This window comes from Heterodontus francisci, chromosome 2, assembly GCF_036365525.1.
Source record: "Heterodontus francisci isolate sHetFra1 chromosome 2, sHetFra1.hap1, whole genome shotgun sequence".
Taxonomy (NCBI): Eukaryota; Metazoa; Chordata; class Chondrichthyes; order Heterodontiformes; family Heterodontidae; genus Heterodontus; species Heterodontus francisci.
Genome location: NC_090372.1, coordinates 217,570,428 through 217,588,425, shown reverse-complemented (window position 1 = coordinate 217,588,425; position 17,998 = coordinate 217,570,428). Strand labels below are relative to the sequence as shown.

The 17,998-nt window shown below is 43.0% G+C and overlaps 2 protein-coding genes across 5 annotated transcripts in view; one reads left to right on the top strand and one right to left on the bottom strand.

Annotated features, from left to right (window-relative positions):
- cpsf1 (cleavage and polyadenylation specific factor 1) overlaps positions 1–17,809 on the top strand; it is a 114,172-nt gene extending 96,363 nt beyond the window's left edge. The window contains exons 36-39 of the mRNA XM_068015755.1: positions 816–971; positions 1,125–1,254; positions 7,137–7,275; positions 12,760–17,809. Of these exons, the coding sequence (XP_067871856.1) occupies positions 816–971; positions 1,125–1,254; positions 7,137–7,275; positions 12,760–12,807 (473 nt within the window). The 3' untranslated portion in view covers positions 12,808–17,809. The remainder of the gene's footprint in view (positions 1–815; positions 972–1,124; positions 1,255–7,136; positions 7,276–12,759) is intronic.
- The window catches only part of adck5 (aarF domain containing kinase 5), an 83,058-nt gene continuing 80,426 nt past the window's right edge, over positions 15,367–17,998 (bottom strand). For all 4 annotated transcript variants that reach the window (XM_068015756.1, XM_068015759.1, XM_068015757.1 and 1 more), the window contains 2 exons: positions 16,335–16,451; positions 15,367–15,962 (listed from right to left, as the gene is read on the bottom strand). In XM_068015756.1, coding sequence (XP_067871857.1) covers positions 15,857–15,962; positions 16,335–16,451 — 223 coding nt within the window. In that variant the 3' untranslated portion in view covers positions 15,367–15,856. The remainder of the gene's footprint in view (positions 15,963–16,334; positions 16,452–17,998) is intronic.

Below are 17,998 nucleotides of genomic sequence, written 5' to 3'. Positions count from 1 at the left end.
GCATCACTGAGTTCTGCAATCTCGCCACTTGAATAGTATACAGCTTTTCTATTCTTCCTGCCAAAGTGGACAAGTTCACATTTCCCACACTATATCCCATCTGCCAATTTTTTGCCCACTCACAACCTATTTATGTCGCATTGCAGACTCTTTTATGCCCTCTTCACAACTTACCAATCTTTGTGTCAGCAGCAAATTTAGCAACCATACATTTGGTCTCTCTACCCATGTCATTGATTATAGATCGTAAATAGTTGATGCTTCAGCACTCCATTTGTTACAGCTTGCCAACCCAAAAATGCCCCAATTATCTGTACTCTGCTTCCTGTTAGTTAACCAGTCCTCTAGCCTTTCCTATCTCTCTTTTTAAGCCAATCCCCTCATTCCAGGAATTGCATGATAACTTTGTGATTCATGTACAAAGACACCCAGGTTCTTGTAAAGACCAGCATTTCCCAGTCTCTCCCATTTTAAAAAAAAAACAGATTTTCTATTTTACCTTCGAGTGGATAACTTCACACTTCCTCACATTATACTCCATCTGCCATGTCCTTGTCCACTCACTTAACCTGTCTATATCCCGTCATGGAATCTTGTGTCTGCCTCACAGCTTACTTTACTTTCACACCTAACTTTGTATTGTCAGCAAACTTAGCTATATTATACTCAGTCCCCTTATCTAAGTCATTGATATAGATTGTAAACAGCTGAGGCTCAAGCGCTGATCCTTGTGGTAACCTACTAGTTACAGCCTGTCAACCCGAAAATGACCTTTATTCCTGATGTTCGAGAAATCTCTGGTTATTCTCTTTCAGCGAGGGAGAGCTATGGAGGGACACGGTTACTGCGAAGGGCAGACTTTAACGTGGCAGCTCACGTGAACGCCTTCTGGCGGACACCGTGTCGTGGCATCATGGACGGCTCAAATAAGAAGAACCTGGCTTGGGAGAACAAACACATTACCTGGTTTGGTAAATATCAGTTATCCATTATATCAGTACTGGACACGTTTTATTGTCACTTTATTTCCCAGTGACACAGGATGGTGGGATTGGAATCTTGTTTCACCATATTGGTTCGGTATGTTTCACTCGGGGTTTATTTGTGTTCAATTTGTTTCTTAGCAACGCTGGATGGTGGAATGGGATTCTTATTACCAATGCAGGAGAAGACATACCGGCGTCTTCTGATGTTACAGAATGCACTGATCACAATGATTCCTCACCACGCGGGCCTCAATCCCAGGGCATTCAGGTAAGAAGAAAGCAGCCTTCAGCACCTCACACCTCTATATTCCTTTTTATATCTAAATCTTCAAATAGTCGTAATTTTTAAAAACCGAAACATCTCCCCATCTCCTGCACTTACTAGCTCATCTTCCTGGGTAGAGCAGATTCAGCTTCTCTGCAACAGCCTGTCTGACGAAATGCAATCTGAAAGCCTCTAAACCTGATCAGACCTATTGAAGATTGGTGAAAGTAAACCAACTGAGGCAAAGATTGCAGAGTTCCAGGCCGTGATACTTTTTTTTTCAAAAAGAGGTGAATTTTAATGTTCCTCTATGCAAAAGGTGTCAGGGAATGGATTATTTTTACAAATCTTACATCTGTCAAACACACCCAGGGCAGGTACAGCACAGGTTAGACACAGAGTAAAGCTCCCTCTACACTGTCCCCATCAAACTGTCCCAGAGCAGGTACAGTTCGGGTTAGATACAGAAAGAGGAGGTAATTCATATACTGGAAGAACTTAAAATCGATAAGGAAGGAGGTGTTAGATACGCTGTCTCTAATTAAAGTTGATAAAGCACCAGAGCCGAATGAGATGCACCCAAGAATACGGAGAGAAGTGAGAGTGGAAATTGCGGAGGCACTGGCCATAATTTTCCAGTATTCCTTAGACTTGGGTGGTGCCAGAGGACTGGAGAATTGTAAATGTTACACCCTTGTTCAAAAAAGAGATAAGCCCAGTAACTACAGGCCAGTCAGTTTAACTTCGGTGGCGGGGAAACTTCTAGAAAAAATAATTCAGCACAAAATTAAGTCACATGGACACATGCGGGTTAATTAAGGAAAGCCAGGACAGATTTGTTAAGTGAAAATCATGTTCAACTAACTTGCTGGAGTTTTTTTTGAAGGGATAACAGAGAGGGTTGATGAGGGCAATGCTGTTGATGTGGTTACGTGGACTTCCAAAAGGCATTTGATACAGTGCCACATAACAGACTTGTGAGCAAAGTTATAGCTCATGGAATAAAAGGGACAGTAGCAACATGGAGACAGAATTGGCTGAATGACAGGAAACAAGAGTAGTGGTTAATGGATATTTTTCGGGCTGGAGGAAGGTTTGTAGTGGAGTTCCCAGGGGTCAGTGTTCTTCCCAATATATATTAATAACCTAGATCTTGGTGTACAGGGCACAATTTCAAAATTTGCAGATGATATGAAACTTGGAAGCATTGTGAACTGTGAACTTCAAAAGGACATAGACAAGTTGGTGGCATGGGCAGACAGGTGGCAGATGAAGTTCAATGCAGAGAAATGTAAAGTGATTCAATTTGGCAATAAAAAGAGAGCTTTATCCTTGATAGCACTCATACTCAATCTGGGAAGAACATGGAGAGACAATATAACACAAAGGGTACAACTCTAAAGGGGGTGCAGGAGCAGAGGGACCTGGGTGTATATGTGCATAAGTCATTGAAGGTGGCAGGACAGGCTGAGAGAGCAGTTAATAAAGCATACAGTGTCCTGGGCTTTATTAATGGGGGCAGAGTACAAGAGCAAGGAAGTTATGTTGAACTTGTATAAGACACTAGTTCGGCCTCATTGCGTCCAGTTCTGGGCGCTGCACTTTAGGAAAGATGTGAAAGCATTGGAGAGAGTGCAGAAAAGATACACGAGAATGGTTCCAGGGATGAGGAGCTTCAGTTATGAGGATAGATTGGAGAAGTTGGGACTGTTTTCCTTGAAGAGAAGGCTGAGAGGTGATTTGATAGAGATATTCAAAATCATGAGGGGTCTGAACAAAGTAGAGTGAAACTGTTCCCACTTGTGAAACGATCGAGAACGAGAGGGCACAGATTTAAAGTAATCAGCAAATGAAACAAAACTGATATGAGGAAAAAACTTTTTCACGCAGCGAGTGGTTAGGATCTGGAATGCACTGCCTGAGAGTGTGGTGGAGGCAGGATCAATCGAGGCATTCAGAAGGGAATTGGATTGTAATCTGAAAAGGAAGAATGTGCAGGACTATGGGGAGAAAGCGGGGGAATGACACTAGGTGAATTGCTCATTCAGAGAGCCAGTGCATGACCTCCTTCTGTGCTATAACAATTCCATGATTCTGAGTGAAACTCCCTCTACGCTGTCCCATCAAACACTCCCACAGGCCAGATACAGAGTAAAGCTCCCTCTACACTGTCATATCAAACACTCCCACAGGCCAGATACAGAGTAAAGCTCCCTCTACGCTGTCCCATCAAACACTCCCACAGGCCAGATACAGAGTAAAGCTCCCTCTACACTGTCATATCAAACACTCCCACAGGCCAGATACAGAGTAAAGCTCCCTCTACACTGTCATATCAAACACTCCCACAGGCCAGATACAGAGTAAAGCTCCCTCTACACTGTCATATCAAACACTCCCACAGGCCAGATACAGAGTAAAGCTCCCTCTACACTGTCATATCAAACACTCCCACAGGCCAGATACAGAGTAAAGCTCCCTCTACACTGTCATATCAAGTATCCCAGACTGAGTATGAGTGCTATCAAGGATAAAGCTCTCTCATTGCCAAATCAATCACCTACATCACTCAATGTGAATTGTCCATTTCCTACACCTGCTCTCCTTATGGTCTGTCTAAATGAGATTGCCAGGCTTGCGCCAATCTGTAGAATTATAAATGTTAGATCAACTGAGTAAATTAAATCACATTATGAGGGTTTGGATGCAAGAGATAAATAGCTAGTTGGTTTTATCAATCGGCAAAGTACAATAAGTTACACGTCTCTACACTTAGTGTAGTAAGATTTCCATCAGAGTCTACAAACCAAACCTGGCGAGTTCTCAGCATGAAATATTGAAGATTTACTGGGAGTGAACCCACTTACACCTTAGTGGGACAACATCAGATGACTTGCTCTGCACCTACCATTCTGAGATTCTCTCATGCCACTCCACCAGTAGATGGTGATGTTGCACAGTGACGCAGTGGTTAGCACCGCAGCCTCACAGCTCCAGCGACCCGGGTTCAGTTCTGGGTACTGCCTGTGCAGAGTTTGCAAGTTCTCCCTGTGACCGCGTGGGTTTCCGCCGGGTGCTCCGGTTTCCTTCCACAGCCAAAGACTTGCAGGTTGATAAGTAAATTGGCCGTTGTAAATTGCCGCTAGTGTAGGTAGAGAATGGTAGGGAACATGGGATTAATGTAGGATTAGTATAAATGGGTGGTTGTTGGTCGGCACAGACTCGGTGGGCCGAAGGGCCTGTTTCAGTGCTGTATCTCTAAATAAAATTTAAAAAAATAATACATTCCCATTTCTCTGGAAGGGTTGTTTCGTTTATGTGGAAGATAACACAGTTTTGCTTAGTTATAAATATCACATCTTAACAGAATAACAACAGCTGAAATGTAGACATGTTGGCTCCAAACTAGCTATGATACTTACATAAACATTGTTTCTTAAATTGTATTGACCTGACATCTGCTTACTTAGCATTCACCTGTGGAATTCCAACCACCAATGGTGTCCTGGTGGTTGGAATTCAACATCATCAAATAAGAGAGATTATCTGGTTATTATCATATTGCTGTTTGTAGGAGCTTGCTGTGTGCAAATTGGCTGCCATGTTTCCTACATTACAACAGTGACTACACTTCAGAAGTACTTTATTGGCTGTAAAGATCTTTGGTACAATCAAAGTGCTGGAAACACTCAGCAGGTCTGGCAGCATCTGTGGAGAGAGAAACAGAGTTAACCTTTCAGGTCTGTGATGAAAGGTCAGTTTTTCAGCACTTTGCTTTTATTTCAGATGTCCAGCATCCACAGTATTTTGCTTTTATTTAAATCTTAAAATTGGTCAAGAAGGTAAGAACCCATGGGATCCAGATTGGATCCAAAATTAGCTTAGTGGCAGGAGGCAGAGGTTGAAGATTGAGGGTTGTTTTTGCAATTGGAAGCTTGTGACCAGTGGTGTACCACAGGGATCGGTGCTGGGACCCTTGCAATTAGTAGTGTACATTAATGATTTAGATGTGAATATAGGAGGAATGATCAGTAGATGACACAAAATTTGGTGGTGTCGTAAGTAGTGAGGAGGAATGCCTTAGATTACAGGACGATATAGATGGGCAGAGCAGAGGCAGATGGAATTTAATCCTGAGAAGTGTGAGGTGATGCATTTTGGGAGGACTAACAAAGCAAGGGAATATACAATGGATGGTAGGACCCTAGGAAGTACAGAAGGTCAGAAGGACCTTGGTGTACTTGTCCATAGATCACTGAAGGCAGCAGCACAGGTAGGTGGTTAGGAAGGCATATGGGATACTTGACTTTATTAACCGAGGCATAGAATATAAGAGCAGGGAGGTTGTGATGGAGCTGTATAAAACGCTAGTTAGGCCACAGCTGGAATACTGTGTACAGTTCTGGTCGCCACACTATAGGAAGGATGTGATTGCACTGGAGAGGGTGCAGAGGAGATTCACCAGGATGTTGCCTGGGCTGGAGCAGATAGGCTGGGCTTGTTTTCCTTAGAGCAGAGAAGGCTGAGGACCTGATTGAGGTATACAAAATTATGAGGGGCATAGACAGGGTAGATAGGAAGAAACTTTTTCCCTTAGCGGAGGTGTCAATAACCAGGAGGCATAGATTTAAGGTAAGGGGCAGGAGATTTGGAGGGAATTTGAGGAAATATTTTTTTCACTGAGGGTGGTTGGAATCTGAAACATACTGCATGAAGGGGTGGTGGAGGCAGGAACCCTCACAACATTTAAGAAGTACTCAGATGAGCACTTGAAACGCCATAGCATACAAGGCTACAGGCCAAGTGCTGGAAAATGGGAGTAGAATAGATCGGCCAGATGGCAGGCACAGACACGATGGGCCTGTTTCTGTGCTGTATAACTATGATGTCCCGAGGTTATGCAAGGTGCTAGAAATATGCAAATCTTTTTTTAATCTAAACCATGTGTTCGCCTGTATCTCTCAGAATTCTGACTCAATATTAAGCTATTTTATCTTTTACACTACCCTGCAATGAACATCATACAATTTGATACTAGTTTGATTCGATCTGTATCACCTAGTAAGTAGCTTTTACTCACATTGGCATCTGCTGTACCAGTCACCTCCAAAAGTCTATCCTCAGCATTCCCGTTCCTCATATAAATGCTGCTTCTTGGTGGCATCACCTCCAGCATGAAGCCAGCTTCCATGTCTGTTCTGATGACACCAAGTTCTATGTTTCCATTGCCTCAGTCAGCCCTGTGACCACCACCTTTTCAAACCCAATTCAAAACTTACCTATTTGTCGAGCTTTGTTCGCACTTCCTCATGTCTCTCTCCATGATACCTTCTTGTTGTGAAACCTCGTTACATTTATATAGTACTCTTAACATGATCAAAAAAAAAAGTGAGGCTTTGTTGTTGAATTCAAGCCAGCTCCTTGACACTTGATCCAAACAAGTGATTCACCATGGTAAACCCCAAGGGACACGGTTAGAAGTTAGGAAATTTAAAATAAATAAAAAACTTGCATTTCTATAGCGCGTTTCACAGCCGCTGAAGTGCTTTTGAAGTGTAGTTACTTTTGATGTAAGCAAATATGGCTGGCTGTGCACAGTAAGCTACTACATAAATGACCAGATAATCTGTTTTATTGATAGTGGTTGAGGGATAGATGTTGACCAGGACACTGGGGAGAGCTCCCCTGATTGGCTTTGAATAATGCCAAGGGGTCTTTCATGCCCATTTGAGAGGGCAGATAGTACTGCACTGAAGTGCCAGCCTAGATTATACCTGAAGTCCTAGAATGAGGCTCGAAGCCATGACCTTTTGACTCTGAGATGAGATTGCTACCCACAGAGTGATAATGTGTGTTATGCTTTTTTACCCTCTTTGGTGACGTAGGATGTTGCACTGTGATCGACGGGCTTTGCAGAATGCAGTGCGGAACATTCTGGATGGTGAACTGCTTAATAAGTTCTTGTACCTCAGCACCATGGAGCGCAGTGAGTTGGCCAAGAAAATCGGCACAACGCCAGATATGGTGAGTGTAGCAGCAACCACCAACAGACTGAACTGATGTTTGCATATACTTCTGGTTTGGCATGTTTAGGGTGAATATTGCACATGTTAGGGATGGCCGGACTCAAAATTAAGTTCAATAATTTCATACCATGAGCCCCATTTTTAAAAAATGTATTTTATTTTTATATATTCTCTAACCACATGCTAGTTTTAACTTGTTTTTCTTGTTTTAGCTTTCGGTCAGAACTGTTCATTATTCTGCGCTTTCTCTGGACTCATAAGAACTAGGAGCAGGAGTAGGCAATTCAGCCCCTCGAGCCTGCTCCGCCTTTCAATACAATCATGGCTGATCTCATCTCGGCCTCAACTCCACGTTCCTGCCCGTTCTCCATAACCCTTCAACCCATTACTAATTAAAAATCTGTCTATCTCCTCCTTAAATTTACTCAATGTCCCGGCATCCACCGCACTCTGGGGTAGTGAATTCCACAGACTCACGACCCTTTGAGAGAAGTAATTTCTCCTTATCCTAAAACTATGATCTCTTGTTCTAGATTGCCCCACAAGAGGAAACATCCTCTCTGTGTCTACTTTGTCAATCCCCTTAATCATCTTGTATACCTCAATTAGATCTCCTCTCATTCTTCTAAACTCTAGAGAGTAAAGGCCTAAACTGCTCAATCTCTCTTCATAAGATAAACCCCTCATCTCTGGAATCAATCTAGTGAACCTCCTCTGAACTGCCTCCAATGCAACTACATCCCTCCTCAAGTAAGGGGACCAAAACTGTAGGCAATACTCCAGGTGCGGTCTCACTAATGCCTTGTACAGTTGCAGCAACACTTCCCTTTTATACTCTATTCCTTTAGCAATAAATGCCAAAACTTCATTTGCCTTTCTTATTACCTGTTGTACCTGCACACTAGTTTTCAGCGAATCATGCACGAGGACACCCAGATCCCTCTGCACCGAAGCACTCTGACGTTTCTTTCCATTTAGATAATTTGCCTTTCTATTCTTCCAACAAAATGGATAACCTCACACTCATTCACATTAAACTCCATCTGCCAAATTTTGGTCCGTTCACCTAACCTATCCATATCCATTTGTAAATTTCTTTATTGCAACTTACTATCCTACCTATTTTAGTGTCATCTGCAAATTTGGCTATAGTACCTTCTATCCCTGCATCCAAGTCATTAATATAGATTGCAAACCCTGTGGCACCCCACTAGTTACATCTTGCCAGCCAGAAAAGGACCCATTTATCCCGACTCTCTGTTTTCTGTTGGTTAGCCAATCCCCTATCCAAGCCAATAAATTGCCCCTAACCCCATGTGATCTTACCTTGTGTATTAACCTTTTGTGCGGCACCTTATCAAATGCCTTCTCGAAGTCCAGATAAACTACATCTACAGGATCCCCATTATCCACTTTACTTGTTACATCTTCGAAGAACTCTAGCAAATTAGTCAAACACTATTTACCCTTCATAAAACCATGCTGACTCTGATTGAATGCATTTTGACTTTCTAAATGTCCTGTTATTACTTCCTTAATAATGGATTCTAACAATTTCCCAACGACAGATGTTAAACTAACTGGTCTATAGTTTCCTACTTTCTGCCTCCCTCCCTTTTTGAATAAGGGCGTTATATTAGCTTTTTTCCAATCCACTGGAACCTTTCCCATATTCAGGGAATTTTGGAATATTATAACCAATGGATCCACAATCTCCTCTGCCACTTCCTTTAAGACCCGAGGATTCAGGCCCTGGGAACTTGTCTGCCTTCAATCCCAATAGTTTGCTCAGTACGTTTTCCCTAGTGGTGGTGATTGTTCTAAGTTCCTCCCTTTCTACAACTTCTGCATTTCCTGTTGCTATTGGGATGGTACTAGTGTCCTCCACCTTGAAAACTGAGGCAAAATACTGATTGTGTCTCTGCCATTTCTGTGTTCCCCTCTATTAACTCCCCTGTCTTATCGTCCAAAGCACCAACATTCACTTTAGCTACTCTCTTCCCTTTTATATCCTTTGCGCTAGTTTTTTTTTCATAATTTACCTTTGCTCTTTTAATTACTTTTTTTGTAACCCTCTGTTGATCTTTAAAAGGTTCCCGATCTTCCAGCCTGCCACTCGCCTTTGCAATATTTTTTTTATTTAGAGATAATGAAACAGGCCCTTCGGCCCACCGAGTCTGTGCCGTCCAACAACCACCCATTTATACTAACCCTACAGTAATCCCATATTCCCTACCACCTACCTACACCAGAGGCAATTTACAATGGCCAATTTACCTATCACCTGTAAGTCTTTGGCTGTGGGAGGAAACCGGAGCACCCGGCGAAAACCCGCACAGGCAGTACCCAGAATCGAACCTGGGTCCCTGGAGCTGTGAGGCTGCAGTGCTAACCACTGCGCCGCCTTAGTTTTTGTCTTTGTTATCCTTAACTTCCTTGCTTAGCCATGGATGTTTTTTCTTCCTCCCTGGAATATATTTTAGTTGGGAGGAATTGAATATCTCCCTAAACATCTGCCGCTGCTCATCAACTGTCCTACCTTTTAGTCTTTCTGTCCTCATGCCTATGTAATTACCTTTGTTTAACTCCAGAACGCTTGTGTGGGACTCCAGTTTCTCTCCCTCAAACTGAATTTGAAATTCTAGCATGCTATGATCACTGTTCCCTAGAGGATCCTTAACTATGAGATCATTAATCAATCCCAAATCTAGAATAGCCTGCTCCCTGGTTACATAACATATTGCTCCAAAAACTAATCTCTAATACATTCAATGAACTCTCCCTCGAGGCTACCCTTGTCAATTTGATTAATCCAGTCTATATGCATATTAAAATCACTTGCCGTACCTTTCTTACAAGCCCCCAGTATTTTCTGGTTTATACTGTGCCCCACTGCAGAACTACTGTTTGGGGACCTATAGATTACTCCCACCAGGGACTTCTTTCCCTTGCTATTTCTTATTTCTACCCAGATTGATTCTATGCCTTGATCTCCAGTGCCTATTATCATTTCTCTCTACTGATCTCCTCTTTTACAAACAAAGCTACACCACCTCCTTTTCCTGTCTTTCCTTCCAAAATACTGAGTACCCCTGGATATTCAATTCCCAAACCTGGTTTCCCTGCAACCACGTCTCAGTAATCGCCACTCAAATCATACCCATTCGTCTCTATTTGCGCTGTTAACTTATTTATTTTATTCCGAATGCTTCGTGCATTCAGATACAAAGCCTTTAAGTTTGTTCTATTAAATTTCCCTACTCTTGCACGATTCCTTGGTGCAATATGACATTCACATGTTCTGTCCCTTCCTTTTATTTTCTGGTAACAATCAGCCTCATCACTAACCTGCACTCCTACCTTCTGCTTTAACTTTGAGCTCCTAATTTTCTATGCAACTAAACCCTCCCCCAACTATAAAGCCCTATCTACAGCCCTAGTTATGCGATTCGCCAGGACTCTGGTCCCAGCATGATTTAGGTGGAGCCCATCCCATCGGAACAGCTCCCTCCTTCCCCAGTACTGGTGCCAATGTCCCACAAATTCGAACCCATTTCTCCCACACATTTACCTCTTTAATCTTATTGACCCTGTGCCAATTTGCTCGTGGCTCAGGTAGCAATCCAGAGATTACCACCTTTTTGGTTCTGCTTTTTAATTTAGCCCCTAGCTGCTCATATTCCCTCAGCAGAACCTCTATCGTTGGTACCTACGTGGACCACAACAACTGGATCTTTCCCCTCCCACTCCAAGTTCCTCTGCAACCCAGATGAGATATCCCGAACCCTGGCACCAGGTAGGCAACACAGCCTTCGGGACTCTCGATCCTGGTCACAGAGAACAGTGTCTATGCCCCTAACTATACTATCCCCGATTACGACTACATTTCTCTTTTCTCCCCCCACTTGAATGGCTCCCTGTACCACGGTGCTATGGTCAGTTTGCTCACCCTCCCTACAGTCCCTGCTCTCGTCCACACAGGGAGCAAGAATCTCGATCCTGGACAAGGACAAGGGCTGAGGCTCCTAGATCCCTCTACCTGCCTCACTCATAGTCACACCCTCCTGTCCCTGACTACTGGCCGAATTCAAGGTAGATAATCTAAGGGGTGTGACTGTCTCCTGAAACACAGTGTCCAGGTAACTCTCCCCCTCCTTGATGTGTCGCAGTGGCCGAAGCTCAGACTCCAGCTCATCAACTCTGAGGCAGAGTTCCTTGAGCAGCCAACACTTGCTATCGATGTGGTCACTAGGAATCACAATGGGGTCCACCAGCTCCTGTATCATGCAGGTACAACACATTGCCTGGCCCTGCATCTCTATTTTATTTAATTAGATTTTAATTTGTTAAATTTCCCACTGGTCTTTAGTTCTTTAATCCACTTTATTGATCAAGTCTTACTCTATATTTGATTTCAATTTAAATTAAAAGCTTACCTGAATACTCACCCCCAGCTGCTCGGTTTCTCTGCTCTCACTGTTGAATGTGACGTCACTCTTTGATTTTTTTTCCCTGCTCCTCTCTGTCTCTCCGACTCTGGTTTGGCGTACTTTTTGAACCCTCCTCGCTCTTTCGTGCTTTGTCTTTCACTATAACTATTTAGCACTCCATTTGCATTATGTTCCGTGACAGCTCTGTCATTTTAATCTCTCCCCTCTCCATCCTGCCACAGACCTCTCTTCTTGTTCTTCCCCCTCTCACTTGCTCAAAGACTGTTTCATTTCTAACTTTTTGCCAGTTCTGATGAAGGGTCACAGACCTAAAATGTTCTCATTTAATACTGTCAGTGTTGGTGGTGGCTTGGGGCTAATCCAGGAGCCTTGGCTTTCAAAATATCTGTCCAGCTGCCATTTCTTTGGAATTAATGATGTCAAATGATCGATGCCCTTTTGTAACTTCCTACATAGTTGTTTTCCTTCCTCTGCCCCCCCACCTGCCCCTCTTCCACCCCTCCAGTACTATGGTACTGGCCCACGCACCAGCCATCTTCTGATACCTTACACAAGAGCCCTTATTTCTTTGTGATCCTTGCCACTGAGGAGGGCATCACAGGATCATAGTCACTCACATGCATTTCCAGCAGGAGCACTGGTTGGCAATTGGTAGCTGTTATGCTGAGGCCAACTACAGCTTTTCCATCACTGCTTTGGCAGGGCCACTTGGTCGGTTATTGGGCTGTGACCCTAAGCAGTGTTTCAACTGGTGTGATTTGCTTGCAGAGAAGATCGCAGCCAAACCCAATCCTGCCCATACCCACACACATCCCTTTCTGGAGATCAGTGGTGGGAACTCTAGCTAATTATGTTCCCTGCTCTTTAACCCAGTCATGCTGAGACCACTTGTCTTATCCTAACTGTTGCCTTGGTTGATCCCAGCTAACTCACTCTGGGATTAAACTGGGATCCTCCTGGCATCTAGGACTCTGCTAAACATTCTCCTGGATAAAGCTGTGTTGTAACATTCTGACAACTGTTTCTTTCAGATTTTGGAAGATGTGCTGGAGATTGATCGAGTTACTGCCCATTTCTGATGCAGACTGAACTAGGAGCCAGAGACTTTAACGATGCCAGGCAACCTTTAACCCTCACGAAAGTCTAGTGTTTCTTTTTTAATGCTCACCTGAACACGGACACAAAAGAGGGGTAAACCTGAGGGCCAAAGGACACTTCTCTACACTGTGCAAAAGGCCTGAGGCAGTTTTTAGTAGTTTTCATTTGTTTATATGGATTACTTTGAATGTATTTGTGTCTGTTTTTCTTACTTAAATATTTTTTAATGCAAATAGGTAAAAGTTTTTTTTAACTCTGCCCCATTTTTTACTCTTTCCCTCATACTCTCAAAATACAGGGAATATCTTATAAAGATCCCAAAAGGATTGGAATAAGGAGAAAAGCAGTGAGTTTGCTTTCCTACAACATTCCCGCTTCAGGCCAGATGATCCTAGATTTTGGACTGACATGCCATTAAGAGTAGCTCAGGATTATGGGGAGTTGCTTGAACCCAACCTGCTGTCCCTATTGTTTAATTCATGGTGCTTATCTCAATTCTGTCACCTGCTTGCTGCTAGGAGTTGTCAGCTATCCAGCATCTGATTTAAATGACCATTGATGAGAGTCATCTCAGGCTGCCTCTCTATCCCTATATGCAGGGAAAAGGAACTAGAGCAGATAATTCCAGTTGAAGATCTAGTATCAGGAAAGGTCTGAGGGGCCATATGGCCTCCTTTCATGTTTTATCTATCTGTGCCTTTCCAAGAGTGGCATGTGAACATTTGCATTTGACACATTGATTCCAGAGCTTTAGATCCGTGCCATGGATTGAGAGGGTCAGTTAAAGTCCATGTACCTCGTCTTTATTTCAGCAGAGGTTAGTTCTCGAGCAACAGCCTTCCTTCCTTTTGAATTTCCCCTGAAAAAAACTTGTCAAACAAGTGCAGGGCTAAATCTCTAGCTCCCCGCTGGCTTCATGAGTTCCTTCAAGACACATAGGAAAGTCACAGGTCTGTGCAGAGTTAGCTGACATCAGGGCCCAGAATTAAAGCATTGTGCCAACGAGTGATTATCCCACCACTTACGCTTTTCCCAATTGTTCATGTAATTGGACAAATGATGCTCACTGTTTGCAGTTGCCAAAGGTGTCAATCACACTGCATTAAGCTCACCAACTATTTCAGACTGTTAAAAGTGTGATGGCTTATGAAGTCCTAATCTGCCTCCATGCCCCCTAGAACTCCTGCTATTGAGCCCTCCTTGCTTGGTTTGAAATTTGAGAGAATAGGGAGAGAGTTGCATTATATAATGGGCGGCGCAGTGGTTAGCACCGCAGCCTCACAGCTCCAGGGACCCAGGTTCGATTCTGGGTACTGCCTGTGCGGAGTTTGCAAGTTCTCCCTGTGACCTCCGGTTTCCTCCCACACCCAAAGACTTGCAGGTTTATAGGTAAATTGGCCATTATAAAAATTGCCCCTAGTGTAGGTAGGTGGTAGGGAATATGGGATTGTTGCAGGGTTAGTATAAATGGGTGGTTGTTGGTCAGCACAGACTCGGTGGGCTGAAGGCTGTTTCAGTGCTGTATCTCTAAATAAAAAAAAATATAAGCATCTATCATTCCCCAAAGGCCTTTACAGCCAATTAAGTCGGATTTTTTTCTGAAGTGGAGTCACCTATGTAGGAAATGCAGCAACCAATTTAAGCACAGATAACCTGATTACTTTTGGTCATGTTTGGTGAGGGAGACTTATAAACCAGGGAGAACTCCCCTAATCTGCCTCCAGCAGTGCCATGGAATCTTTTACATACACACAAGTGAGCAAACGGGTTTTGGTTTAATGTCTCATCTGAAAGATGGTAGCACTGATGCTGCAGTACTCCTTAGTATGTCAGCCTGGATATTTTACTGGCCTCTGAAGTGGGGAACTTGAACTTCATCTGCTGAGATCCATGGCCTGTTAGACAGGCCAATGGGAAAAAGTGGGAGGGAGATGGGTTAAGCATAACCAACTTAAAATAAAGAATGGCGGTGACAGTGTAGCTCCATTTTGAGATGGCACCTGGCCCATTTAACTCTCCTTCCTACAGAGGAAGTTGATAGTTTTAATGGTGGCCTGTACCTGCAATGAACAGAATTATCCTGAGTTTTTATGCCTCCACTTTACGGCCATCCTACTGACACCAACACACCTGCCATAAGTGGTGGGGACAAAAAAGACTTGCATTTCTTCAGGATGTTCCAAACTGCTTTAAAGCCAATGAAGATGTTTTTTAAAGTGTAGTCACTGTTGGAATCATGGCAGCCAATTTAAGCACAGATAGCAATCTGTTTTTAGTGATACTGGTTGAAGGATGAATATTGGCCAGGACACTGGGGAGAACTCCCCTGCTCTTCTTTAAAGTAGCGACATGTGAGAGGGCAGCCCAATTCCCATCTCCTCTGTTCTGCAGGGTCAGGCAATATAGAAACTGGGAAAAATTAGCTAACATTTTCTGGAAAGATTTTGATTACACCGAGGTGATGAGCTGAGCTAAACACAAAGTATCATGTAAAGTACTCAGAGGATGGGACCAAGGAAATAAGTAGAAAAGAGTGAAAGTATCAGGAAAAACACCTTTACTTAAAATATCAGCAATAAAAACAGTTACTGAAAATGCAATTAAGTGCCATGATGAATCAGTTAATAAGGCAGAGGGTTGAGAGTCATTCCTGACTTTTCTTACAAATAGAATAGAAAATCTATCATGGGAGATCAATAAACTCCTGACTGATGTATTTCAAGACATTACGTGATTTATGGCAATTCCAGGCTATTCGCACAAGAAAACTGCTCATTAATCTTATTGTAGAGAAATGAAAACAAAGCTGAATTTCTCATCCCTTCTATTGTACAGGGTGAGTAACACCTGCCGGCTCCTGTGTGTTAATCAGTACCATTGAGGCATGAAGATGTTAGTGTGTGAACAATGAGAACAGTCAGCATTGTAAAAGGGTCACAGCCACTCAATCAGACTCCCTTCTCATTTGAGGTAAAATGGTCCATTAGATTCTCACATTTGTCAGAAGTTTTCCAGCAATAGCCCAGCCCGCTACTGCACCAGGTAGCTGTACAGTTCTTCATCTGGTGCTATCAAGCCAAAGTAAACAAACAATCGTATAATGATGGAGACAACTTTCATCATCAAACTTTCAGACCTGAGGGATAAACAGAGAATACAGTCACCAAATTATTTCACTCCATCTACAATTTCAGACAGGTCTTGGTATTTCAATCATTTGAGTGCACTGTCTCCACCCCACCCTCACTAATTATCTCTTCTCAGACAAGTGGGCATTCTTCATCTGTGTTGAGGCCAATAATGAGGAGTGGGTTAGGGTGGCCCGAGTTCCTGCTATTTAAATATCCTTCCAATGGAAGTGTGTGTAGATTGGGTTTGGTCACAGTATGTTGATGGTGTGTACCTGACTTAACTGCCCTCAGCTGTGATGCTAAGGCCTGTACCCCAGAAAGAAGTAAAGACTTTGCTTGTAGCTTATGAAAATCACATATAGCACATTCAGGCTTACCTCAAACTGATCTCAAATCGGAGGCTGGCCCACTTTATTTTCATCCACTTGAATGCACCGACTGTCCAAAATCCCCTGGTGTGCTTATTTGTTAACAGACTTTGTGCTTTTACCGCACTGTAAGGAAAGAGTTACAGATTTGTAGTTTCTGACATGTTCAAAACAGAGATGGCGTCAGAACTCAATGTGAATGTGTGGGGATATATGATCTGGACCAGAGTTCGAAAATACAAAAGCTCCCCGAACCAAACAAGGACCCCAGGCCTGGTACATCTCATCTCCTGCAGCAAGATCCAAAAAAGCCCTAAGCTATGCCCGCCAGCAGACTCTGTATTCTGGAGCAGCGCCACTAGGCTTTAAACAGAATTTACATTTGTTCCGGCAAAGTTGCTGCCCATCAGCAAACGCCTCCACAGAATACTGATGGTGAATCTGCATATAGCACGTTTCCTACCTGTGGAACTGCCCACTTCCCCAAGATATGCCTGGATTCATATTACATAAGGTCAAGTAGTTAGTCACCACTTGCTGGAGCCTGCCTCAGGCTAAGGGAAGTCTGTTAGCACCAGTGTAAATTATTCTGGTCTGACAGTGGATCTTGGCGACGGCTCAGATATCTGTTCCTTATGATAATCGCCTGCCTCATTCATTTGCTATACCACCCAATACACAAAATAAGCCTAAAGGCATCCACCTCACATCTGTTATTCAGAATATAGATAAAAGTTCCTAAAGATATCCATTCTGCTCATCAATGCTGATCTCTCTGACACGAACTCCATTCTGATATCTAATCATGTTTCAAATAACTCCAGTGTTCCAGCCTTGTAACTTTGCTGGATACATTGGCTAGAACATTTCTAGCTCTAAGCAAGACATCTTTTCCCAATACCTGTTCTGAATTTACTCACCACCTTAAGGCAAGTAAGCTTTATTAGAAAAAACTATTACAGAGAACGCTGGCTCAATTCTCTGTTTCCATATTGCGTGGAGAAGAGGGTGGGAATGTAATGGGCAATGTGCTGAGTACACCAGTGCTACTGGCAAACCTGTTAACTGGCTGGCTTTGGATTACCTTTAGCAGAGAACTAGGAGCAGACTGATGTATGTTGAGAACAACATAATTTATTCACTATTTATAAACTCAATAGAAACACTGCTGGAACCAACCCAGTATGGTAATTGATCTTTGCCAGGCTAACATTAGGGGCACAGATACCAACTGAACTATTGAGAACCACTTGTGATAATTCTAATTTGTGTACAAAACACTTAAATCAGGACAGGTGAAAACAAAATTCCACTGCTTCAAGGTCTAACATGTGCAATCACAGTTTCTTTTTAAGGTCAAGATTAGGAGAAAACAGCCCTGAGAAACTGGAGCAGTGAAGAGGCAGGCAAGCACACTTAGAGTTCAACTACAAACAAAGATCATCTATGACTAAGGTCAAGGATTTGAAAATAACAAAATAAAGACCGGTTGTACTTCAGATGCACAGGCGCCTGGCTGTATCACTTGCAAGTGCCAGTAAATATCAGACTCACTGTCTCCAGGCTGTATCATTCATGAGACTAATGAAAATCAGACTCCAACGCTTTATCACTCATGAGCTGTGTGAAATGCAAAGGGCTAAGCATATCATCATCACCGCTTATGGAATTAA